The sequence below is a fragment of the Ctenopharyngodon idella genome, chromosome 10, assembly GCF_019924925.1.
Source record: "Ctenopharyngodon idella isolate HZGC_01 chromosome 10, HZGC01, whole genome shotgun sequence".
NCBI lineage: Eukaryota > Metazoa > Chordata > Actinopteri > Cypriniformes > Xenocyprididae > Ctenopharyngodon > Ctenopharyngodon idella.
Window position 1 is genome coordinate 19591157 of NC_067229.1, and position 27327 is coordinate 19618483.

The window sequence follows — 27327 nt, forward strand, 5'->3', positions numbered from 1 at the left end:
TGATGATCTGGTGCTGCTGTCTCCCACTAAAGAGGGTCTACAGCAGCATCTAGACCTCCTGCACAGCTTCTGTCAGTCATGGGCTCTGTCAGTTAACCCCAAAAAGACAAAAATAATGATTTTCCGAAAAAGACCCAGCTGACAAGACCAACATCATAGTTTTAAATTAGACAACATGCTCCTTGAGCACACGCAGAACTACACTTACCTTGGCATAAATATTAGCAACACAGGGAATTTTAACAAAGCTGTGAACGACCTGAGAGACAAGGCAAATATCAAAATTGACATCCCAGTCAGAATCTGGATAAAAATAATCAAATCAGTAATAGAACCCATCGCGCTCTACGGGTGTGAAGTCTGGGGCCCACTCACAAACCAAGAGTTCACTAAATGGGACAAACACCCAATAGAGACTCTGCAGACTGAACTATGCAAAGTTTTGCTACGAGTACAGCGCAAAACCCCAAATAACGTCTGCAGAGCAGAATTAGGATTTTACCCACTTATAATCACAATTCAAAAAAGGGCCATTAAATTCCATACTCACCTAAAAAATAGTGATAAACAGACCCTCCATCACAAAGCCCTGAACTATCAAGAGCTGACACCAGGAAGAAACGCCCTCGGCCAATTGGTCTTAGAGCTGACTACACAAACCAAAACATGTCTGACTGAAAATAAAAACTTAGCCAGACCAAACCAAATAATCAAAACACAAAAAGAAAAATACCTAAAACATTGGACAGACGCAACAGCCCTACAAAGTAAATTGGAATGCTATTTGGCCCTAAATAGAGAATATGAATTGGCAGGATACCTGAGTACAGTGAGCGACCCTAAACAGAGATATGTCCTGAGCATGTACAGACTCAGTGAACACAATCTCACCATAGAGACAGGCAGACACAGACAGACCTGGCTACCAAAGGAAGACCGGCTGTGTCCCCACTGCACAGAGAATGAAGTGGAAACAGAACTACACTTTCTGACATCCTGCCCTAAATATGCACAAATTAGGGACACTTTCTATCCCCATTTCACAACTCACCACAAAGACTTCCAATAGAAACCAAATATGGACAAACTCCCATACCTGCTAGGAGAAAGCCCAGCAAGCTCAAACCTGGCCGCCATGTATGTGAGGTCCTGTCACGACGAAGGAGCCTCCAGCGGGACAGAACTACCAACACACTCACCATATGCCTAGAGACACTTCTATAAATATTATAGGATTGAACATTTTTATTGCAATTTTTTTATTTTTTTATTTCTATTTTATTGCTAGATTTTTTTTTTTTTTCCCTCTTATTTTCTTTTCTTCATCATTATTACATATATGTATTTATTTTTATTGTACAGTGTTATTAATGCTTTGGCAATGTAAAGATTTCTTTTACCATGCCAATAAAGCTATTTGAATCTTGAGTGAGTGGAATGAGTGAGTGAGTGGAATGAATCAATGAATGAACAAACGAGTGAGAGAGTGAGTGAGAGAGTGGAACAAGTGAGTGAGTGAGCCGGTGAGTGGGTGAGTGAGTGAGTGGAATGAATCAATGAGTGAGTGAGTGAGTGAGTGAGTGAGTGAGTGAGTGAGTGGAATGAATGAATGAATGAACGGGTGAATGAGTGGAATGAATGAATGAATGAATGAATGAAGTGAGTGAGTGAGTGAAATGAATTAATTAATTAATTAATGAGTGAAATGAATGAGTGAGTTAGTGAGTAAAATGAATGAACTAGTGAGTAAAATGAATGAATAAATGAATGACCGATATGATGCAGATATAATTGACATTATCAAAATAAGCAAACATTTCATTTACAACATGGCCTCTGCACAAAGAAAACAATTTATAAATATATATTTTATTATTTCTTTTTATTTTCGGCTGGTAAAAAAACTGGAAAGGAAAAAAACTGGAAAACTAGGACATCACTCCCATCATAATCAATGAAGCTGTCTACACTGCATGCGGTGACATTGCTACACTTGCAGTGTTATCAACATTGATTAAAATGGGACTGATCTAGTTTTGTCACATTGCAATGCATCACTTGCTTTCATTCCAACACTTCTGCATGAATTTGAGTACAAATAATGTAAAAGGCATCAAAACTATCTTGAATGAGCAGCGAATCTGAATCAATGCACACACCTAATATGACGGGTGAAGTTACAGCATTGCTGATGTCAAGGCTTTGATGTCTGACTCAATACTTGCAAGTGTGAGATGGTTAGAGGCTCAACACCAGTAGCCTACTTGTTGCCATAGCAACCTGTTTTTCTTTTTACTTTGAAAAACATTTTTAAAAAAATATTCTTTTCAGAATAGATTTCATTTTCAAAATTTTATTTGAACACTTCTGATGCACACCAACTCTTGGTTAAAAGTTTGGAATATTTAAGATATTTAAAGATCTTTTATGTTCACAAAGGCAGCATTTATTTAACAGAAATACAGTAAAACAGTGAAATATTATTACAATATCAAAGAGCTGTTTTATATTAAAATATATTTTGTATTTGAGTATATTTTAAAATGTAGTTTTTGTGATGGAAAGCTGTTACACGATCCTTCAGAAATCATTCTAATTGCTCAAGAAACATATTATTTGAATAAGAAACAATATCAAGTCTATAAAACACGTCAAAACTCCACAAGGGACAACAAGCGTATCAGTGAGAACACTCATTTGAACAGCATACATACTGGGACATTTGACTGCATATCACATTTTTTTACATTATTGATACTGCTTGCAATCGTAAAGCAACGGACCGGTCTACGGGACATAAATTAAGCCTTTAAATAAAAGGCTTATTGGGCTGTTTACAATGTCATATACAATAAAAGAGCCTGCACAGTGACAGGAAATGAACACCAAAAAAAAAAAAAAAACTGCCTACCTTACACAAATCCAAAGGTGGAACTGACCGTTCGCAAAGACCCACCCCCTTTAGTTATTGTTGCTATGTAAGACAAGCTATGCCGCTCTCACGTCACACATCATGTTCTCACGCAGTGAAAAAAAATACATTGCGGAGCAAAGAGGACACTGACAACGCATCGACAGACAAGACTTTTTGTCATTTTTAAAGAAATTTAACCATCTCTTCCTACTAGTTAATTTATAGCATCAAATAAACATGAATAAACATCAGAAGGAATGTTGTGTTAACCGCAGAAAGACGTCAGTACACACCATTTTTCAAGTCCACCGACGGCCGACGTTATTCTGTAGTACTAAATTAGCATGTTAAAGTAAAAGTGCTAATATACATAAAGACAGTAAACAAGCAGGGCGTGTGACGGAAGGGTCGATGTGGCTGCAGATGTCTCAAGTCGCACAATCATCCAGCACTGAAGACAAGTGTTTGTGACAGCAGGAAGAATCAATGGTGATAAACTGTCACTATACAGATCAATCTTGAAAACTGTGTTTCATTGTGTTTTTGGTTCAGTCCCTGTGACCTAGTTTTCCCCAGTCTGTTTATTTAGTCATGTCATTCACATGTGCCCTGTTAATTTACTCATTAAGCTCCTTTGTTTGTTCCATGTATTTAGTCCTTGTGTTCTCCCTCAGTCTTCATCTATTTTTGTTTGTAGTACCGTGGTTTTCTCTTGCGTTATTCCTGGTTCCTGAATATTTTGTAATTAAAGTCTGCCTTTTAGAATTATCCCTCTAATACCATGTTACATAACAACATAATAATATATATATATATATATATATACACACACTGTATTATTAATGCATTTAACGCACTTGCCCCGTCCCAGACCTACGTAGGTCATCTTATATTTCATTCACTTGACTGATGACAAAAATAATGCAGAGCAACAACTCACTATGTGATGGAGCCTATAGAATGTAGTTAGAATGTCCCTAAAATTCAAGACATGGGGCAAAAAAATGCCCTGTTTAAGCTTTTGTCTAATATTTATATCATATGATATATAGTATCTCACAGAAGTGAGTACACCCCTCACATTTTTGTAAATATTTTATTATTTCTTTTTATGTGACAACACTGAAGAAATGACACTTTGCTACAATGTAAAGTAGTGAGTGTACAGCTTGTATAACAGTGTAAATTTGCTGTCCCCTCAAAATAACTCAACACACAGCCATTAATTTCTAAACCGCTGGCCACAAAAGTGAGTGCACCCCTAAGTGAAAATGTCTAAATTGGGCCCAATTAGTTATTTTCTCTCCCTGGTGTCATGTGACTCATTAGTGTTACAAGGTCTCAGGTGTGAATGGGGAGCAGGTGTGTTAAATTTGGTGTTATCACTCTCACTCTCTCATACTGGTCACTGGAAGTTCAACATGGCACCTCATGGCAAAGAACTCTCTGAGGATCTGAAAAAAAGAATTGTTGCTCTACATAAAGATGGCGTAGATTATAAGATTGCCAAGACCCTGAAACTGAGCTGCAGCACGGTGGCCAAGACCATACAGCGGTTTAACAGGACAGGTTCCACTCAGAACTGGCCTCGCCATGGTCGACTAAAGTAGTTAAGTGCACGTGCTCAGCGTCATATCCAGAGGTTGTGTTTGGGAAATAGATGTATGAGTGCTGCCAGCATTGCTGCAGAGGTTGAAGGGGTGGGGGGTCAGCCTGTCAGTGCTCAGACCATACGCCGCACACTGCATCAAACTGGTCTGCATGGCTATCGTCCCAGAAGGAAGCCTCTTCTAAAGATGATGCACAAGAAAGCCCGGAAACAGTTTGCTGAAGACAAGCAGACTAAGGACATGGATTACTGGAACCATGTCCTGTGGTCTAATGAGACCAAGATAAACTTATTTGGTTCAGATGGTGTCAAGCATGTGTGGCGGCAACCAGGTGAGGAGTACAAAGACAAGTGAGTCTTGCCTAGTCAAGCATGGTGGTGGGAGCGTCATGGTCTGGGGCTGCATGAGTGCTGCCGGCACTGGGGAGCTGCAGTTCATTGAGGGAACCATGAATGGAGGTGTGGAAAATAATGGTGGCCACACAAAATACTAACACTATGGGCCCAATGTGGACATTTTCACTTAGGGGTGTACTCACTTTTGTGGCCAGCGGTTTAGACATTAATGGCTGTGTGTTGAGTTATTTTGAGGGGACAGCAAATTTACAATGTTATACAAGCTGTACACTCACTACTTTACATTGTAGCAAATTGTCATTTCTTCAGTGTTGTCACATGAAAAGATGTAATAAAATATTTATAAAAATGTGAGGGGTGTACTCACTTCTGTGAGATACTGTAGTTAAGCTATATCACATGTGTGCTGTTTTTCTGTCCAAAATTTGATAGTAATTTTATACAACAGTTCAATAAATAAGAAGTTAATATTGTGTTGTTTTACACACAATAATGTCTGTTTTGCTCAATTTTGTCAACAAAAATATTAAAACGAAGCAGAACTGTTCGTCTCCAAGCAACACACAGTGGCATTTCATTTCTGAATCAGTGTTTTGAACGAATCAGGAGAACCATTAGGCTTGTTGGACTTAAAGCGTCGCTGCAAAGACTATTAGATACTTTACACAATAATGACTTTAAATTATCTTTTGAGAGTAATTTCTCAGCCAAATTTGATGTGTTTAAATTTATATATATAGTGTTCAAGTGTCCATTCATTAATAAAATAGTGTAAATAAATAGGTTTTTTTTTTTTATTAACAAAACAAAAAAAAACACGCTTTTAAACACGTTGATATGTTTAGGTTTAAACGTGATTTGCAAATCCTTTTAAAATGTAATCAGTGCTCAAAAGATTAGACTGGAAACATCAACATTAAAAGCTTTTCAGATGAATCAGCCGAGTCCAGCAGAACTTCTGAGCTCTGCACCGTCAAACTGATGGGATTGTTTTAAAATCTAAAGCGGATTTGAATTATATGCTGGCATGTGAGGAATTACTGTAAACGATCTTCTGAAAGCAGGAATATTAGGACTAACTTGTGTTGTGACTCATATTCTGAAATTAAGTTAATTCGGAAGTAGCTCAGCAGGCTGTTGGCACCATATGCAATCAATTTTTAATTTTTGTAGGTGAGGTGACAATGTATTTGTAGTTAACATGTAAATATTTTGCATTTTAACAATTTTAACAATTTATCAGCAACAATTTAGGCCAATATACATTTTTATCATAAAAACCCATATGTAATTCATATGTAAACAGCACAAATTAATCCGAAGGTGGCTGTACAAAAAGTACTGTAGCTGTACCATTGTACAGTAATAAATGAGTCAGAAGGAAATACTACAGTACTGAACAATTATCATACTCATAAACATGGTATTTGCATGAAATGTCCAAAAAAAAAAAAAAAAAGAGGTATTACCAAGGTTCATGACCAAAAAAAAGCAAGGTATAACCATGGTAGTACAATAAAAGCATGATAAGCATGATGCCATATCTCAAAAAAAAAATAATAATAATAAATTGTACTGCATGATGAAACAAAAAACAAAAAAAAACTTTGTGTAATCACTGTATATGTTCAAAAAAAAAAACAATGGATTTAACATGGTACATCCAGAAAAACATTGAATGATTTACTATATCCAAAAAGCATGGTATTCCCACTGTACAAGTCCAAAAAAAGATGGTATTATCATGGTACCGTACACCCCTGATATAATAGTATTAATATATGGTACTAACAAGGCATGTGAAATAAATAAATATATATATATATATATATATATATAAATATATATATATATATATATATATATATATATATATATATATATACACACACATATATGAAATATGTATGTATACACACATACATACATAAACACATATATATTTCTATATATTTCTACCAAAAAAAATGGTTTCACTATTCAATTGAAATACTTATTGTTAGTGAGATTCATTGGACAGGGAGAACAATTCACAGTCACTGAATCAGTGGTCATGAGGTTATCAGCACGTCCTGCTCAGGGTGTTGAAAGACAGTGAGGGTGAAATGTTCCCCTCCTCCTCATAGTCCTTTCCTTCCCCTAAAGCTGCTAAAGCCAATTACACTGTGTCACAATCTAATTAGTACAGCACTGCAAGCTGTATCTGATGCCTTTTAGCCAACAATAATGGGGGGAAATTATCTAAATTGATTTTTTTTTTCTTCCACAAGAGATTGGGGAGGCATATGTGCGCGTTATCAGAATGAATGTCTCACACTGGCGCTGAACCTCACTGTTGTGTTACGCCACTCAAACTCTGCAGTTCTTCAAGAGAACGTTTACAATTGAGCTTAAATGCTCACCTAAAAATGAAAATTCTGTCATTTACTCATACTAATATTGGTTTAAGCCTGCATTTCCTAATTAATTAGCAAAAGTTAGCGAAGTTGTTAGTAAAAAACTTTCCAACTACTTTTACAGAGTGGGTTTAAATATTATTTTTGGCACTTTTATTAACAGTAAAGTTGAAGAGGATGGGAAGTGATGATTAGAACGCTGTCTGCTTAAGTGAACATATAGTACTGTATACTGTATAGTAGCATGTTTGCAAACCACTAGGCCACACCTCTGTGTTTTAAGCCCTTGGTTTTAAAGAAACAAAGTATACTTTGGTTCCTATTAGCTAGTGGTTAGGCTAACTTAATAATGGCTCAAGCATGGCAAAGTATGTTAAAATCAGATATCGGTATATCGCGATTCTACTTCCTCACAATATTACATCAATACTTTAGATAGGTCTATCTGTATGATCAGAAATCATACTGTAATGTATAACGATTGAATCCTGATTAGTGATGCACCAAAATCATTTTTTACTGAAACACAGAAACTAAAATTTTCATTTAGCCAAAAACTGAAACTGGAAATACAGTTTCGGTAATTAAAGGTGCAACAGGACATTTTCAGAGAGGCTAGCAATAGCAAGCTAGCTTTCAAATCATAGCATCCCACCCTCCCTTCAGGGCATCTCCAAAGCCACGCCTCCTTCATGAAACATATGAAGGCACACACACACACAGCTGCTCTCGGCAAAGTTTAACAAGAGACGGCGTTAAACTACTTCACTTCTCAAAGCACATTAATATTACAATAATAATAAACATAAACAACTTAGAGAGCTTGTACCTGACTGCTGCAGGTTCATTTCGGTGTTGATACTGTTGACATGGAAGCATAATTCCGAGTCTAATTGAACAGCTCCGGGTAGAACATTATGGGTTGCCATCTCTTAATTATGGTAGTTATGGCGTGAAGCTTGTTGTTTTGGAGGAACTGTAAAAGATGGCTGCTGTTTGTTTGCGGTGCTCCGTGACGTCTGTCTGTACTCTGCATAGCATGAAACACGGTGATGATGTATGATGTCTGCGTGGACAGGGTGTGCGAGGGTATGTAAAAACATACATTGACAGTAGAGCTGCATGATTAATCGTTAAAAGATCGCAATCTCGATTCAAACACCCACCTGATCTCATTCCTACATGACAATGATTCTGCTGTCTATTAAACCTTTGACAAAATCACACCGGAACATTCAAATCTGCGTTGGTGCTGCCTCTGCCGCTGATCCAGAGCAGTTTTTTTTATGTTTGTGTATGAAACGGCTTCGCAAACAACCACAGTGTCGTTATTTCTGCGTTACAAATTTTCATATTATCACAGAAGTACTGGGATAAAAGTTTACAGTTCGGATATAAACATATCTACAGTATAGCGATCAAAATAGAACAAATCACCTCTTGAAAGTAACTTGGCACTTCAAAAAACGATTGTATCAATTACAATTACATCGCTACGCTGTTTTTACACCACACGCGTAAACAGAGCATAAGCAGAGCGTATTTTTTCCGGCATCCATGTTAACAGATTAGAGCATTCACACCGCATGCAGAGGGAGCGCAGCAGTGCTTTGCAAAATTGACCTGATTAACACAGAAAATAACAAATTTCACCAAAAAATCATGTGAAGGTGTTACGCCACCAAGTGGCGACAAGCAACAGTTTAAAAAATGTATTTGCCACTGAATCATTCATTCAAGAGATTCATTCAGAAATATTGATTCATCCAGTAATGAAACAAGTGAAATATTTATGAGCGAGTCATTGAATCATTCAAACTATTTTTTAAAGAATTCAGTCAGATTAATTAAACATTTTAAATAGATTGCAGCAATTAACATTTTGTCAGAACTAGTACTGGGCGGTATACCGGTTCATATGGTATACCGGTTTTAATTTCGAGACTGATAAGCATTTTTCAAAAACCGCCATACACCGGTATGTGTAGCTGAAACAGCTGCTGTCTCTATTCAATGGCCATGAAGCGCTATGTAGAGCATATAGGGGACTTCTATTAACTTCTATTAACATTTTACTACGACACATACTGAAGCACGCGTGACGCTCGCGTTGATTTCAGTGTCTGCTGTCTCACTCACTATGCACATGAACTTCATCTGCAGAGCTGCGCTTAGTGTCACTTTATGAACATTTCACCGTTTAATTTGATAAAACTATCGACATTTGTCATATCATATACACAGGAAGTCAAAGGTCTTCACGACACTGTCAAAATAAAAGTTCGGTATAACTTGAAATAACAGAAATATACTATTGTACAATCGAGTATACTTTAATTAATAGAGATAATAATAATAAACAGTTTATTAAAACAAACTCAACGGTCTTCATTGAAATGACAGAAATTGCACAGTAAAATTGTAGCCTACTTATTAATATTATTAATTTAATTAAATAATTGAATTATTTGATTACATTTTAAACTAAATTGTTAGCTTTATGATTAATTTTTAATTGTCCTTACAATGTTTATATAATATATTCCCTGTACTCCTGACAGTAAAATATGCCAAAATAAAGGTCCAGTGCAAAAAACTGTGACATACCGTGAAACCGCCAGAATCTAAAAAAAAACTGTGACAGAGATTTTTGGTCAAACTGCCCAGCCTCTAGTAAATTATTTGTTATTTTGCTTAGTTGTCAGAATCGTTGGAAAATCGTGATCTCTGTTTAAAACAAAAACATCTCAATTTAATGATTCTCAATTTAAGTAGAATCGTGCAGCTCTAGTTGGCAGGCAGGTAGGACATCATATTATTGCATTCGGACCAAATGTAATGATTGGATGAACATTTCATGGTCCTACGCCTTCCACAGACGATATATATTTATAAAAAATACATTTAGACTGTTTAACATAGTGATTGCTATCAGGAAAAAATGTTTCTGTATCAGGATATGACCACACTTTCAACCAGTAGGCCTATAACAAAAAATGTTTCTGTTTCACACTGAGGCAGCGCAGAAGCTGTGCGTTTGAAGAGCGGGAGCAGCATGCACTCATTGTGCTTTCACACTGGCAGCATTTGTACCCGTGATTCTCAAACTGGGGCACGCAAGATGAAAAGAAGGGGTACACGAACAAAATGCTGAGTTTTACCATTTATTTAATTCTACCCCACTTTAAAATAACATTAAAAACAAGCATGTATTTCAGGCAAAATGTCGTAAACATGACATCCAATCTTTTGTGGTCAAAACTGACTGCATCCATACAAGCAGCGTGCAAATAAGTTGCCTGCAGAGTATGTTGTCTTAGCCAATCGCGCTACATTACTGCAATTCTCGACATTCTACCTTTGTAAAAGTGGGGATTTAGCACTTACTAGCATGAAGAACAAATAGCCTATAAACACAGACTGTGCATGGAGATCGATTTAAGGCTCAAACTCTCTTCGATACAAAAACCCTGTGAGTTCTTGTTTTTAATGTTGATAATATATTATACGAGCAAGAATGCAATTTTTTTTCCCAAATATCTACACGATTGCAAACATGACATTGATTTTGTATTACAATTCAACAAAAAAAGGGTAATGTTAAGTGATAAACATTTTAAACGCAGTATGGTTAGTGTTGTTTGCTCAATTTTGCAACAAAATAATAGTTCCAATGAAAGCCACAGAAGAACTGCAACATGCAGCTGTGTTTCATGAATGAATCTGCGGCTCTGAGCAAACCGTAAGAGTGAATGATTCAATGACCCATTCAAAATACTGCCACTTGCCATTCGATGACTCATTCACTAAGACAGTGATTTACCGCCACCTACTGACGGTTTTAGTTTAATATTTAAAAGTATCACTTCGTTTTGACTATCATTGCATATTTCTCTGTTGAACCTTTTTTATTTAAAATATTACTTATTTCAAAAAGTTATTTATAAAGGTAAAAAAAAATAAAAATAAATATACTGGAAAATCAATTTAAGGGGGTAACTATTGTCCCTTATTAGAAAAAGTGTGACTGCAGGACTGTGGACTGTTATCCACAGTGTGCGCACAAAATAGACTGACAAAGTCAAAATGCACAATCTGAGAAAATTTCTGTTGTCGTAATTTACTTGCATTACTAATCTTGATATATGTATTACATTTTGTACAGTGTATCACACTTTCTTAAACAAAAATTGATATAGCATTCATTTCAATAGCTTTTGGACAATTTTTTTTTTGTTTGCCATAATTTTGTTTCATCGCCAATCTTGACATACTGCATCGCATTCTGTACAGTATCATACACTTTGTGAATGAAAATCGATATAGCTATTTGTTTGATTAGCTCCTCAAACAGCAACAATGCTAAATAAGGAACTGAAGCATTAGCGTCATCTATGGAGAACCCTTTTTGGCTGTTTTTGTTGCACCAGCTGCAGAGAAGAACATGTCTGACACTTTAGTTAATGAAGGGTGAAGCCAGCGTTAATGCTGCTTTGCTTTGTCCTCTCTTAGCTTTTGTCAGTGGGCAAAAGGAGAAATGGGCTAATTAAAAAGTGGCGAACTGACACACTTTTGGCTCTGCTTCATCAAGCCCAGCATGTGAATGAGCCACTAACGAATGCAAGACTGTCAAAACAAACACAGTCACCACATAAAGGTTATACTAGATGAAATGATGCTAATGATGCTAATGCCTCTTTATCTGCCATGTGCTTTATTTTCAGGCAGCATATTAACATCAAAGCATGGGTATTTCATTATATTCCTAGCTCAATTATTGGTGTAGAACTTTACGCTAACAAAAAAGTACCAGGGATAAAGCACCATGTTAGTACCATGCTAATATAATGGAGTTGTGGATATTATATGGTGTAACGGTACATGTATTCGTCCTGAACCGTCACAGTTCAGTGCATATAGTCAGACGACGAATACAGTCGGTCACAGGCGATCCACACTCCAATCCAGAAGGGGATGCGCGCGGTAATGCAACGCTGTTTGCTAACCGCCACAACAGGAAAAAGCAGAGAAGAAGAAGAACAAACGATCTATGCATAGATATGTTTACATGTAATCTCTCGACCAGTGTTTTAACCGCAGAGACATAAACAGCTTGAGAATAATATCTCACATGGCATTACATTTACCTCAGGAAAGTCATTTAGTGTCCACAACATGATAGTTCACTAAAGAAATTAACTCTAGAGGGAACATTTCACTAAATATATGCACTATATTAGCTTATATATTCATTACATTTACTTTACCAGTTAGTAATGTTAGTAATTAGTAATTATGAAAATAAGTTATGACCGTAACTGTGTAAATTAATATATTTCAAAAATGAATTGGAGTAGAAAAAATGAAAAATAATTTTAATTAGATTGATTGAAGTGTTGATTCTTATATCAGTAACTGAATTTAATCATTTTGGCTCTGTTGTTAATTGTAATCTTTAACATTATAGTAATGTGCAAGAAAGGGCCCCCTGTATATAGTTTACACCATTAGCTGAGATAGTTTTTTTTTTTTTTTTTATGTTTAGTTTTCTCCCCCCTGCTGTACCGAACCCGTACCAAACCGTGACTTCAATACCGAACCATCATGTTTGTGTATCACTACACCCCTAGTGGATATATACCATGGTAATATCATGATTTTCTCTGAAGTAACTTGGGCTATCATGCAAGTACAAAGGCATATAAACATGTTAATCATTCAGTACCATGATATAACTGTCTTTCATTGTATTTCATTGTAAATATGAGCAGACGGACGTCTTTACCTGACTTTTCCTATGTCTCACACAGGACATGTTCATGACATCTACTTTTTAAAATATCCTTAAAGATATTATATGTGTTGCTTTTAGTTAATAATTATAAAAGGAGAAACTCAGTGGCTAATGGTTAAGCTAACTTAGAAATTGCCAACACTTCTTTTTCCTCACAATACTGAATCAATATTTCAAGTGTGCGTCTTTGTATCAATATTTTTGTCGACTGATTCAATCACGATCGAAAATGATATTCCAATAGTTCCATGGTGAAATGTCACACTGCTGACATGTTTACCTGTTGTTGCATATCCAGGTTTTGTGTACAAAATATACACTAATAGAGTCAAACTGCATCATCAGAAAAGCATTAATTGTTATAAAAATGCTACTTTAAAAAAAATGCAAAACGTGTTCTGTGTGGATGGACCCTTACACGGTATAACTTGCCAGTGCTAAAGTGGCCACCAAAAACACCACTTACCATGATTTTATCATCATATCATAACTGTACCATGGTACAGCCACAGAACTTTTTAAACTTCTATTGACCTCCACCTATGGACAATACTGTGACAGTCCATCACCATTATGCTATTTGGAGGTGGACAGAAGATGATGTAAGAGAGGTAATTCACATTGAAGAGATTATTAGAAAAGGTCTTAATGGACCTTTGGGGGAAATTTATCCCAAAGACCAAGGTCGATACCAAGGTAACACTCCTTATTTTTTAAGTTAAGTGCCCTGGGATGCTTTATGACCTCAAGAGAACCGTTTTAAGTGACCTATGAAGGACAGGATACAATGTACAGCTCATTAACGCAATTCTTTTCTATTATCGTGATAGAAATGTCATCGTTTACCATAATTTTCTTCGTTTTTAACAAGATGATGAGCAGAACTGGAGAGCAACTTTAAACCCTTCAGGAAGTCAATTTTAACTGCTTCCAAAAGACATTTTTCAAAATACCTTCTTTTGTGTTCCACAGAAGTAAGTACTGTAAGTCGTACAGGTTTGGAATGGGTTTGTTTGTTGGTGTGGCTCAATGTGGTTCCTTCACTCTACACTAAAAGCGGAGGGATGCTGGACCAACCCCACCCGAGGAACTTGGCAGAGGTCCCACAAAGCTCTTTGGTTATTGTGGAAAATTACAGGCAGTTTGGAGGAGATGACAGGAGATTTGAAGAACTAATTGGACATAAATTAGGGATCCCAATTGCTGAGAGAACTGACCTGATAGTAAAGGTTAGTATTGAGAGTGTCATGACTGGGCTGTGCCAAACCTGGCACTATTATACACGAGATCTAACATTCATTTCCCCTACATATGTTTAAATTCCATTAGTCATGCACTTAATGGTCACACCATTATGTAATCATAACTGATGTTAAATTGAGAGTGTTTAGCAGACAAATCACAACCAAAACAGTGGTCATTGTTAAATATGTTACTGGAATATTTATACAAAAAACACACTTGATGGGAAAAAAAAAAAAAAAAAAAAAAAAGTTGTTCTCATTACTGTTACATTTTGATTATTATAAAATGTGTATTATGATTACTACATTCTAATCATTAAAAAAATGTTACAAAATGTTACAAAATGTTTATTCTTACAACAAAATGTTTGTTCTGATTGTTATTCTGATTATTACATCTTTATTATGAAATGTATTATGATTACTACATTCTAATCATTATAAAATGTTTATTCTAATTATTACATTTTGATTACTGTTACATTTATTTAGATTACTGCATTCTGATTTTTATAAAATGCTATTTCTGAGTATTATTACATTCTAATCATTATAAAATGATTATTCTGATTATTATATTCTGAAAATTATAAAATGTTTATTCTGATTATTATTACATTCTGATTATTATGAAATGTGTATTCTTATTATAAAATGTTTTTTCTGATTATTAATACATTCTAATCATTATGAAATGTTCATTCTGATTATTGCATTTCCATTATTACAAAAGGCTATTTCTGATTATGATTAAATTCTGACTATTAAAACATTTTTATTGTTTATTACATTCTGATTATATAAAATGTGTAAAATGTTTATTCTGATTATTATTACTACATTTTAATTACTAAATAGTGTTTATTCTTATTATAAAATGTTTATTTTAATTATTATTACATCATGATTGTTATAGTTTATGATTATTATTCAATTCTGAGCATTATTAAATGTTTTTTTTCTGATTATTGCATTTTCATTATTATAAAATGCTACTTCTGATTATTATTATTAAATTCTGATTATTATAAAATGTTTACTCAGTAAAAACAAACAGTTTTTAAAATCACTGTCCTTATGTGGCTTATTGTTTTATTGAAGAATAATATCATATCAGAATCAGAAAGAGCTTTATTGCTAGCTATGTTTACACATACAAGGAATTTGTTTTGGTGACAGAAGCTTCCAAAGCACAAACAGTGCTATATAAAAATATACAAAAACTAATATATATATATATATATATATATAAAAAACACAATTTACAAAAATAAACAACAGACGGTATATGTATGTACAGGTATGTTATAAAATGCAAGGAAATGTTAATAAGAAGTATGGTGTGTTAAATAAATAAATAAATAAATAAACAAACAAACAAAGTTGTGTATCAACTTCTGAAAAGTGATACAACCAGTAAAAAATATCTCAAGTTTTCTTCTGACATCACCTGATCCTCAATGAGATGGGAGGTTTTTTTAGGGCAAAAAAATATATATATAAAATTAAAGCCTCTGGTTTGTGAATTTAACATGTAAATGCTAATGCAACTTAATCAGAGAACTCTACATTAAATAAACTACGAAATGTTTAATCAGGGACCAGTAACCTTAAGTCATTCAAAATGGTTGCTTTTAATTTCAAGGTTGATTTTCTATGCTTGAAATGAAATTTGTGGACCAAAAAAAAAATTACAAGTTGCACACTTGCATATCAAAACATGCATGACATGCATTCAGATAAAGTAAATGAGCTCAGTCCACATTTTTTAAATTGGATATTTCAATAGAATAGAAATAAAGTAGGAACAAACCATGACAACATCCCCACACCTCGAGCAAGTGTAGATTTCTGAAGGAAGTCAAGGAAGAGGGAAGGTGCCAGGTGTCACACCAATTATTTTCTCATTAGCGAATTTGTGCCGGATATAATATGCCAAATTTAGCAGCAGTTCAGTTTGTTCCCCATTTACCATCTGATGATAACAAAGGTGTTTCAGAGGCTATTTTCTGCCCTCTATATATTTAGGGTGAAATAAGATGGGGTTTTCTGTAGGGATGAGATTCATAAGTTATTTAATGATTCTGATTTTACTTAACCATCCTTAATTCCAATAACAATAGGTCCAAATTAAAGAATATTTGGTAATAAAAAATATTTGACTTAAGTAAACCAAACAACAACAACATTTTTAGTTAAATGTTGTTGTTTTTTTCTGAAGAATTAATTAGAAGTTAAAGGCAGTTCACTGAATAGACTAAAAAGCAAGCAAGTCATTAAATTGATTCAAACAGAGTCTTTTTGACTCATTCATTTCAATTAAACAACTAATAAGAGTCATTTATAACAAGTCAGACTACACTGTTTCCAAACCTGGTTTTCCTGCATAAATCAAACTGAAAGCAAAGTTGTCGGCCATAAAAGCATGGTCCTCTCATTGCAATTCTTGCCAATCATAATGCAATATCTCTGAACATATGATATCTATGAACAAACTGGGTTATCAAGGCTTTCAAGTCAGAACAAACCATTAGCGATTTAAGAACAAGAAAAATAAAAACAGACATGCTGCACACTTCTAAACGCTCACGGAAAAAGGTTGTTTTTTGCCATAGCTTTTACCTGAGGTGTTGCATTTATATCAAGTTTGGAAAGGTCATCTTCTCAAGACACAATCTCACATGTTCACCTGTAAACACAAGTGACCTGACAAACTCAGCGTCTCTTTCCAGTGTATGTACAGGGTTAGTTCGACCTTATAAAAAGACCTTATAGGACCTTCTGAAACAAGTAGAAGAAGACTGGTGACATTCAACGAAAAAGGTCAGGTCTTATCGGAGCATGTGGAGAGAGAAGCTAGACCATCTTGAGAAGATAAGAGAACACCACAGCTCTGCAGAGAACAGCATGCTGGGTAATTATAGTTGCTGTGGGCAACAGTGCAACAGTACAAAAAATGTAAAGCAGCCCAGACGGTCCTAAAGATCTGCAAAGATTTGCATTACATAATTCATTCTCAGGTAAAATTAAGGAGGGATATATATATATATATATACACACACACACATATACACACACGTATATATGGATATATGTATAAACATGCAATTTAATGTGTCCCTACAAGTATACAAAAGGTGAGAAATGCATTTATGTAAAAATAAAAAAATGCAAATGTAATGTTTCAAAAACTAAATAAAAAATATGAAGAGACAATTAAATATATCATGAAATATCCAAATAAATAAATAAATAAATAAAAATAAGGCGAGAACTGTATTTATGTATTATGGCTAGAAATTAGAACAAAAAAAAAGATTTGTATATTCACTTTTGTGAGGTATATGCCTCTAAAGAAAATAGTAATGATGAATTAGACATACTTTATTTCTGTATATGTTAATTCTATATATTTTTCTACATGAAAATGTACATTTTATCATAATGTATTATTTTATATACTATATACTGTACTATATTCTATTGTGAGCATCATGATATCCTGTCTAAAACCATTTCAAATAGAATTTTATTCTTTAAAGTCCATGTAAAGTCAATTCTGAGAATTGTTTCTAAATGTTACAAATGTATTGCTGAAACACATTACAAAGACTGTGAACTATGTAGTACTGAATTGTGGAGTTAGACCGTTAAACAGTTTTTCACCAATTCTGTGTTCAGGATTTTTTGGGCGGGGCTAAAACGTTGGCTCGATGACGCGCTGGAGCCACCAAACATGGCCCCTCCCCTAAGGCCGTGTGTCCACCAAAGCGTTTTTAGCCAGCTGAAAACGCTAGACGCTCTGCTGAAAACGCCTATCTGTAAGCGCTTGAAAGTGCTTCGGCAGCGCAGCGTTTTTTTCAGTTGAGTCGCTTTGTTGCTATGATACGGAATATTCACGGCACTACTTGTAACTGATTTTGCAGATAATTAGTTTCAGACTAAAAATGTTGACATACTGTACAAACCCGATTCCAAAAAAGTTGGGACACTGTACAAATTGTGAATAAAAAAGGAATGCAATAATTTACAAATCTTATAAACTTATATTTTATTCACAATAGAACATAGATAACATATCAAATGTTGAAAGTGAGACATTTTGAAATGTCATGCCATATTTTGGCTCATTTTGGATTTCATGAGAGCTACACATTCCAAAAAAGTTAAGACAGGTAGCAATAAGAGGCCGGAAAAGTTAAATGTACATATAAGGAACAGCTGGAGGACCAATTTGCAACTTATTAGGTCAATTGGCAACATGATTGGGTATAAAAAGAGCCTTTCAGAGTGGCAGTGTCTCTCAGAAGTCAAGATGGGCAGAGGATCACCAATTCCCCCAATGCTGTGGTGAAAAATAGTGGAGCAATATCAGAAAGGAGTTTCTCAGAGAAAAATTGCAAAGAGTTTGAAGTTATCATCATCTACAGTGCATAATATCATCCAAAGATTCAGAGAATCTGGAACAATCTCTGTACGTAAGGGTCAAGGCCGGAAAACCATACTGGATGCCCGTGATCTTCGGGCCCTTAGACGGCACTGCATCACATACAGGAATGGTACTGTAATTGAAATCACAACATGGGCTCAGGAATACTTCCAGAAAACATTGTCGGTGAACACAATCCACCGTAACATTCGCCGTTGCCGGCTAAAACTCTATAGGTCAAAAAAGAAGCCATATCTAAACATGATCCAGAAGCGCAGGCGTTTTCTCTGGGCGAAGGCTCATTTAAAATGGACTGTGGCAAAGTGGAAAACTGTTCTGTGGTCAGACGAATCAAAATTTGAAGTTCTTTTTGGAAAACTGGGACGCCATGTCATCCGGACTAAAGAGGACAAGGACAACCCAAGTTGTTATCAGCACTCAGTTCAGAAGCCTGCATCTCTGATGGTATGGGGTTGTATGAGTGCGTGTGGCATGGGCAGCTTACACATCTGGAAAGGCACCATCAATGCTGAAAGGTATATCCAAGTTCTAGAACAACATATGCTCCCATCCAGACGTCGTCTCTTTCAGGGAAGACCTTGCATTTTCCAACATGACAATGCCAGACCACATACTGCATCAATTACAACATCATGGCTGTGTAGAAGAAGGATCCGGGTACTGAAATGGCCAGCCTGCAGTCCAGATCTTTCACCCATAGAAAACATTTGGCGCATCATAAAGAGGAAGATGTGACAAAGAAGACCAAAGACAGTTGAGCAACTAGAAGCCTGTATTAGACAAGAATGGGACAACATTCCTATTCCTAAACTTGAGCAACTTGTCTCCTCAGTCCCCAGACGTTTGCAGACTGTTATAAAAAGAAGAGGGGATGCCACACAGTGGTAAACATGGCCTTGTCCCAACTTTTTTGAGATGTGTTGATGCCATGAAATTTAAAATCAACTTATTTTTCCCTTAAAATGATACATTTTCTCAGTTTAAACATTTGATATGTCATCTATGTTGTATTCTGAATAAAATATTGAAATTTGAAACTTCCACATCATTGCATTCCTTTTTTATTCACAATTTGTACAGTGTCCCAACGTTTTTGGAATCGGGTTTGTACATATCTGATATAGCATTTGTACATGTCTGATATAGCATTGTATTAGCAACAATTTCCTTCACTGTTTTGTTTTTTTATGCTTTATTAACAACAAAAAAAGGTCTGATTTAAGCTATTATTTATGCATTAAGCTATGAATAAATAATGAATAATGAACAAGAGTAGCAGCAGTCAAACCCTCAAACCAGCGAGAATGCAATAATGATATCAAAACAAGAAATCAGTGGCCTGATTATCTTTAAATTAAAATATGATAAACCCACGGTGAAGCTTTTAATAGATGCAGTTCCTGTTTTATTGCCAGAAACCATTTAAAATTGCTTGCATTTTACTACACTATATGTCTCTTGTTATCTCTAAAGCATTGATTCATTCTGGATTCATGCACATAAAATGAATGTTTCCACAGAACCCTTCCTTCTCAAGCTTGTGAAGTGTTAAACATCTGCTCAATGCTGACACTGAGACAATCAGGTCTTCCATGATAGAGAGCCATCTATCAGGCTTTTCCGGGAATCAGATCTCAGAACAATTCATTATTCTTCCAGAGATCCGTTTCCAAACTCATTTGTGTGTCTAGGAAGTTCAAAGCATCTGGGGAACATAACTGATCACAGGTTTGGAAAGTTCAAGAGAGATGCCATAAAAAGCCTGTCCAGTGCCCATATCTATAGACAGCTTAATCAGATTCCAGGAACATGCAGGAATATCCTTTTAATATCCTCAGAAGCTTCCTTCAAATCCAGTCATGATCCTTGTTATCTCTGGTATAATTCATTATTTCATGACCAACACAAATATCAGTGCTGCATTTCAAAAATACATTTCTGATAGACATGTATTTTGAAAGGATGTGCAATACTTTTTTTCTTGCTTTTAAAGTACGATAAGAAAATGCAGAGTCTGTCCTAATTTGTATAATTACACTATTCACTATGCTATTCGCGAGTCATGAGAAAGTATAATAGCTCATTCTCAAGAAATACTGCCATTTGCTAAGCTTTTATTTATAAATGGTATTTTAATAAATTGTATTTATTTGTTTATTTATTTATAAAAATCAAGAACTTCCAATCTCAGTAAAGGCCCAGAAAAACTTACGGCAAAGTTCTTTTTTGTTCTTCACTTTTCGGGTAAAAAGATGTTTGAAATACATGAGCGGCGGTATACAGTTTGTGAACATCCCGGCACTAAGCAACGTTTAGATGAATATGTAAATATGTGCTACGTGCTTTCCACTCAATAACAAAATAAACACAACAAAAATGACAGCAGTGAGAAAACAACAGTTAAGAAAGCATCTGATTATAGAGATGTGGATGTTTGCAAGTCATGTCATGTTTATGTATGTTATACAACAGACTGTTTAAAGGGGACATGGGATGCCCATTTTCCACAAGTTGGTATGATTCTTCATGAAATGTAACAAATTCCTCAATAGTCATGTAAAACAACACCCTTTTTTCCTTTTCAAAAACAGCTCTGATCAGAGCGACTCGTTTCAGTGCATGTCTCTTTAAATGATAATGAGCTACTGCTCACCCCACCCCTCTCTTCCGTGGGGAGTGCTAATGGCCTTGAATCACATGCAGTTGCAGGCTGTTAACACCCCTCGCCATTCCCAACACAAAGCCTTTTCACAAAGTAATGTATTTTGAACAAAATAACTATTTCACAGAAATCCGAAGTCACTACTATTAGGGCACTATACACTTAAATATGCAAACGGAGGTTCTTACACAAAGATGACGTACCTCTGTACCAGTAAGCAGACAGTAAATCGTCTAGTCTAACGGTCCACCGTAGCACATACGGCAAACTGAGAAAACATTCTACATTAGTGACAACACTGCCACAGCTAAATATACTAACACACATACTAACATACATACACACAAACTCCAAGTGCCCATTTGCCAAATAACAGATGAACCCCTATACAGTCTTGATGAACTCTTATACGTCAATTTAGACTGTTGATAACAGCAAATTCATCATTCAGATCCAAGCTAACATACGAATTACATTAGTCAACCGTATTGTGGATTGTTACACTCACAATTTCCTATGAAAATAAATGTTAGCACACATCTAAGCTATTACCTCATGTATGAAAATTAACATTAGACACTCCTACTTTATGCTACTACCTCAGATGTTGGTGTTGGTGCTAGCATTAAACAAAAGAAACACACAAGCAGAATTTTTTTTTTTTTTTAAAGACTCCCTATATTGCTCGGAGGTGGTCTTATTCAAATAGCTAGCTATCTAGGTAGAAATTGGCTGCAAATTGGCACAGCTCGATAGATGACACAGTTTCAGACTCAGACAGCCCATAAAAAACTGGCAGCATGTTTTATTTTCAGCTTTTCTAAGCTGGCAGACACGCCAGAAACCTAACTAAATGAAAAAAAAAGCTAAAAAAAACGAAAATTTCATTTGATCTCCCATTTAAAAGCAGCAGCTTTACAGTATTAAACATGAAAAACAGTGTCAGTGTCTCTTTCAGTGAGAATTACAACTTCAGTTTCTACTATAAAGTAGCTCTTCAGTGTGTTCATATTTTTTGTCTCGTGGACGTCTGACCTCATCGGACTGAACAGAATAAATGAAGGCTGAAGGCTGAGTCCCAGAGCCACAACCAATAATGGTAGTTCGAAGGTGACATTCGAACATTCAACCTCAAATTTTAACATTTTAAACGTAACAGGGTTGACAATAAACCTGTCAACTTTAATTAAATTCTAAACTTTTTTAAATTCTAAACAGGTTTATTCTTAACTGAGGAACCGTCAGGGCCCTCTAGGCCCACAGAGAGGGCCTAAACTATTATAAAAATAATATTTCCAAACTTTAAAATAATAATTTAAAAAGTAAAGCTTTTTTCAAATGGCAAGAAAATTGACCAATCATATCGTTCCTCTAAATGGGTGGGCCTTGTTATTTCCAACGTTATGACGCGTTCCACCTGCTGTGGGGAACGTGAACGGAAAAATAAAATGGCTGATAAAATAGCTAGCGCTATTCACAATGGAAACTGCAGCAACATTAATGAGGAGGACATCGCTGCTAATTTATCATCCACGTAGTTTTCAAGTTTAACTTTTTGAAAAAAAAAAAAAAAAAAAAAAAAAAGGAGTTCATTGAAAAAGGAAGACCTACACCAGAGCTTAATTTTGTGCAGAAAGCCAGTTTTTCAAAGCATTCCAACCCCAGCAATTAAGCACAGGGCAGCATCAATCAAGCTAAAGCTTTACTGCTGGAATTGTTTGCTGTTTGGGAAAGTTATTTAAAATCTAATAGGTTACGTGACTGATTTTATTCTGGCCGCTGCTGCTACTGTTTTATGAATGTTAAACTTTATTTGTGAAAACACTTATTTTGCAGAATTACTAGTCAGTCTGTAAATTTACTAACTTAGCGACCATGCACTAGAGTTGTCAAAAGTATCGACTTTGGTACCAATCGGTACTGAAATTTTAAAAATGTGACGCTTTGAGCGCTGTTGAGCGAATTCGTAAACACCTCTGATTGGCCATTGTGTTGACGTGCTCGTCTGTGATTGGCTACAATGATCAACACATGGGAGCGTTGCTTTCAAATGCTAATGTGTGTATCTGTGTAAGCGCTCAGTGAAGAGCTTCATTGATGACTATTTACAACATTTTTGAAGCGTTGATCATTGACGGCAATCAGATATACGATGAGCGCATCAACACAATGGCCAATCAGAAGAGTTTATGAATCCGCTCAACAGCGCTCAAAGCGTCACATTTTTAAAATTTCACTACCGACTAGGTACCGAAGTCGGTACTTTTGACAACTCTACCATGCACATTTGCTGTAATTATGCACAATAGTTACATTTTTCCCAAATCATAAGTTTAATTGTGTCAGTCTGATGATATGACTTATTATCAGCATTGCTTCTTTGTGGTGGTGGATTCAAAAATGCCACGATCGCTGTTCACTGATGATGCAGAAGTGCCCGTCACTAACGTGCTTTGGTCTGAGTGCTGTCATGCATCGGCTTACATTAAATTTTGTTGGTTTTGTGGTCAATTGTCACCATATTGCCCCTAAATAAACACCAATGATGCAGTTATTTGTAATGAGATTTGAATTTTATTACTTTTTGTTTGATCTTGGTGATAACTCTCATGCTCACTCTGATGTTTGCTTTTGGCATTTCTCAAAGGTAGCGGTAAGCTAGGCTGATTTTAGGCTGAGTTTACTGCTTTCCCCGACAAGGGAAGGGGGTGAAAGGGCCAAGGTTCGAAAGTCACGGATTGCTGCTGTTGTCAACCCTGTAACATTCAAAATGTTTTGGGGTTGAATGTTACAGGGTTAAAAAACCAAATAACAGCCTTAGCTTGAAAATACTTTTGCAACAAACCACTTTTTAAAGTCCATATTCTTGTGCTTTGTGAAAAATTAACAACATTTTTGTCTGTTAAAAATATATATAGATATATTTTAACATAACAGAGTTGAAATATTAAGTTTAATAAGGACAATATAAGAGTGGCAACATTTTAGTCGCAAACTTTGGTTAGTTTTTTACTGTTTCTTGCTGGCCAGTTCCATCCACAGTAGAATATTATCTCCATATACACTTCCTCTCAAAAGTTTGGTGTCAGCAGGATTTTTTTGTTGTTTTTGAAAGAAGTCTCTTATGTATAAAGCCCCTAAAGGGACACTGTGAAGGAAAAAATATGAGATGGGAGGAAAAAAATATATTTCAATGCTTTTGCGTGCGCTCGCAAATGTTTTGCGTTTCCCTAAGAAACTTTGCATTTGCTCGCAAATTTTTTTGCGTTCCCCCTGAGAAACCTTGTGCCTGCTCACAAAGAACACAAAAGTTTTGTGAGCGAACGCAAAAGCATTGAAATATATTTTTCCGTCCATCTCATATTCCGTCTCCGTCCATCACCCTATTCCTTTAGTACTTCTGTTCACCAAGGCTGCATTTATTTGATCAAAAATACAGTAAAAACATTAATATTGTAAAATATTATTACATTTTAAAGTAACTGTCTTCTATTGTAAAATATTTTAAAATGTGATTTATTCCTGTGATCAAAGCTGAATTTTCAGCATCATTACTCCAGTCTGCAGTGTCACATGATCCTTCAGAAATCATTCTAGTATGATGATTTGCTTCTCAATAAACATTTATGATAATTATCAATAAAAAGTTGTGCTGCTTCATATTTTTGTGGAAACTGTGATCCTTTATTCAGGATTCTTTGATGAATACAATGTTTAAAAGAACAGCATTTATTTAAAACAAAAACCTTTTGTAACATTATAAATGGCTTTACTGTCACTTTTGATCAATTCAATGAATTTCCTGGTGCATAAATTATTAGGAAGTATGGTAGTGTGCATTCTGATAGAAAATATATGCAAAAATTACTTGTCATTAGTCACAATGCTATTAAGCTTAAAAAAAAAAAAAAAAAAAAAGCCAGAACAAAATTGCCATAAAACTTCAGCCTATAGTGAAATAATTTCAAATGCCACAACTACAAAAAAAATATCCAGCTTTAAAAAAAAAAATCATGAGAGCAACAGTGATGAGTTGGAGACCCCGTTTGTCCTTTCTTTGTTCTCTCAGAAGTCTCCTTTCTTTCAACAGGAGCTCGTTATTACATTTCACCTCCCCACAGGACAGGTTCTGTCCTGAATCCTGTTTCTCTGACCCACAGACACACAACAGGGACACGGGTGTCAGACTTCCCTCAGGCAGCAGAACATGCAATTAACTGTCGATTGCCTCTGGAACACAGAGCAAAGGCACACAGACTCATGCCAAGACACACAAACCTCTGCCATGTGCCCATTTCTTCACAACAAATGTGCTCTTTGAAAAGGAAAACAGCTCTTGAACCAGAAACACAAGACATGGAGTCCCATAGACCAAATCCAGACAGACACAAGCAAAATAGACGCTTGGTTTGTAGAAAACTACAATGCAGGACTGGACAGCACGACCATATATTACTTTAATGCGTTTTTCCCAGTCTACATCAGTAAGCATGCCCATAAATATGGAAATCCCATAATACAGATGGAAAAATAAAGAAATACAAAGCCATAAACTCACCCTTGTTTATTGGAGTCGACCAGAATGCGCACTAATATCCCTGTAACAGCCACTAGGATGGGATAGTGATCAACACTCTCCAGGCCTAAACAGAAAATAAAACAAGGTTTTTTTAGTGGTTCAGGTAATTACTTTTTGTTTTATGTTTTATAACAAAAACAGATCTGGTTCTGATTAAATACATAAAATATGTAATCAAAAATCCTAATCAGCCCAACACAGCACTGACTCAAACTCTCTGTTTGTCTGACCAAAGAAAGAAGGGGGCAGTGTTTGGGAATTTTGTTTGAAAATGATCTTCTTTGCTATTCTCTTTGATGCTAGAGGTGCAGTTTACACTTCACTCAAATAATAATGATTTTATTTTAATTGTTTTTATATACATAAGATTTAATAATGACTGTTTATCTTTCTTTAACTCCCAACAATTGTCATTTTAATTAATTAACTACAAACTAGAGTTGTCAAAAGTACTGACTTCGGTACCTATCTGTACTTAAATTTTAAAAATGTGACGCTTTGAGGGCTGTTGAGGGGATTTGTAAACACCTCTGATTGGCCATTGTGTTGATGCGTTCATCGGATATGTCTGTGATTGGCTACAATGATCAACGCACGGCAGCGTCTGAAAGCACACAGAAGGGTTTTGAATTTGAAAGTGTTTTTGAAAGCGGGAGCGGGAGCATTTGAAAGCAGCCGTCTATCAGCGGACTTGTCCGCGATAGATGCTTTCAAACGCTCCCGTGTGTATCTGTGTAAACACTTGGTGAAGAGCATCATTGATGACTATTTACAACGTTTTTACAGTGTTGATCACAGACAGCCAATCACAGACATATCTGATGAGCCATGAACAGAATAGCCAATCAGAGGTGTTTACGAATACGCTCAACAGCGCTCAAAGTGTCACATTTTTACAATTTCAGTACCAACTAGGTATCGAAGTCGCTACTTTTGACAACTCTACTACAAACTGTAAATATTTAAATATGTAAATATAAATTTAAAATGATGTTTCATATATATGTATTGTATTAATATTCATACACACACACATAAACAGCTCAATATTAGCCAAAGCTGATCACGTGAGTCAATAATGAGTTGGCATTCTGATGCAAAACACAGAAGCTTTGCACTGTGCTTACTGCGTCAACTGCGTAAGGAGACTGACAGGAAAAAGAAGAGATTGTTGAACAAAGTCGTTATTTTTGTTTTGTTTTTGCGCACAAAAAGTATTCTCGTCGCTTCATAAAATTAAGGTTGAACCACTGTAGTCACGTTGACTATTTTAACAATGTCTTTAGTACTTTTCTGGACCTTGACAGTGGTAATTAAATTGC

At 35.5% G+C, this 27327-nt stretch overlaps 1 protein-coding gene across 4 annotated transcripts in view; it reads right to left on the reverse strand.

Moving 5' to 3' along the window:
- The window catches only part of LOC127520432 (E3 ubiquitin-protein ligase RNF123), a 169401-nt gene that overhangs the window by 86749 nt on the left and 55325 nt on the right, over window positions 1–27327 (reverse strand). For 3 of the 4 annotated variants that reach the window (XM_051908496.1, XM_051908495.1, XM_051908497.1), the window contains exon 35: window positions 25985–26069. In XM_051908496.1, the coding sequence (XP_051764456.1) occupies window positions 25985–26069 (85 nt within the window). Of the gene's footprint in view, window positions 1–25060; window positions 25657–25984; window positions 26070–27327 lie in introns of those variants that run through there. The other variant, XM_051908498.1, reaches the window with a different exon arrangement.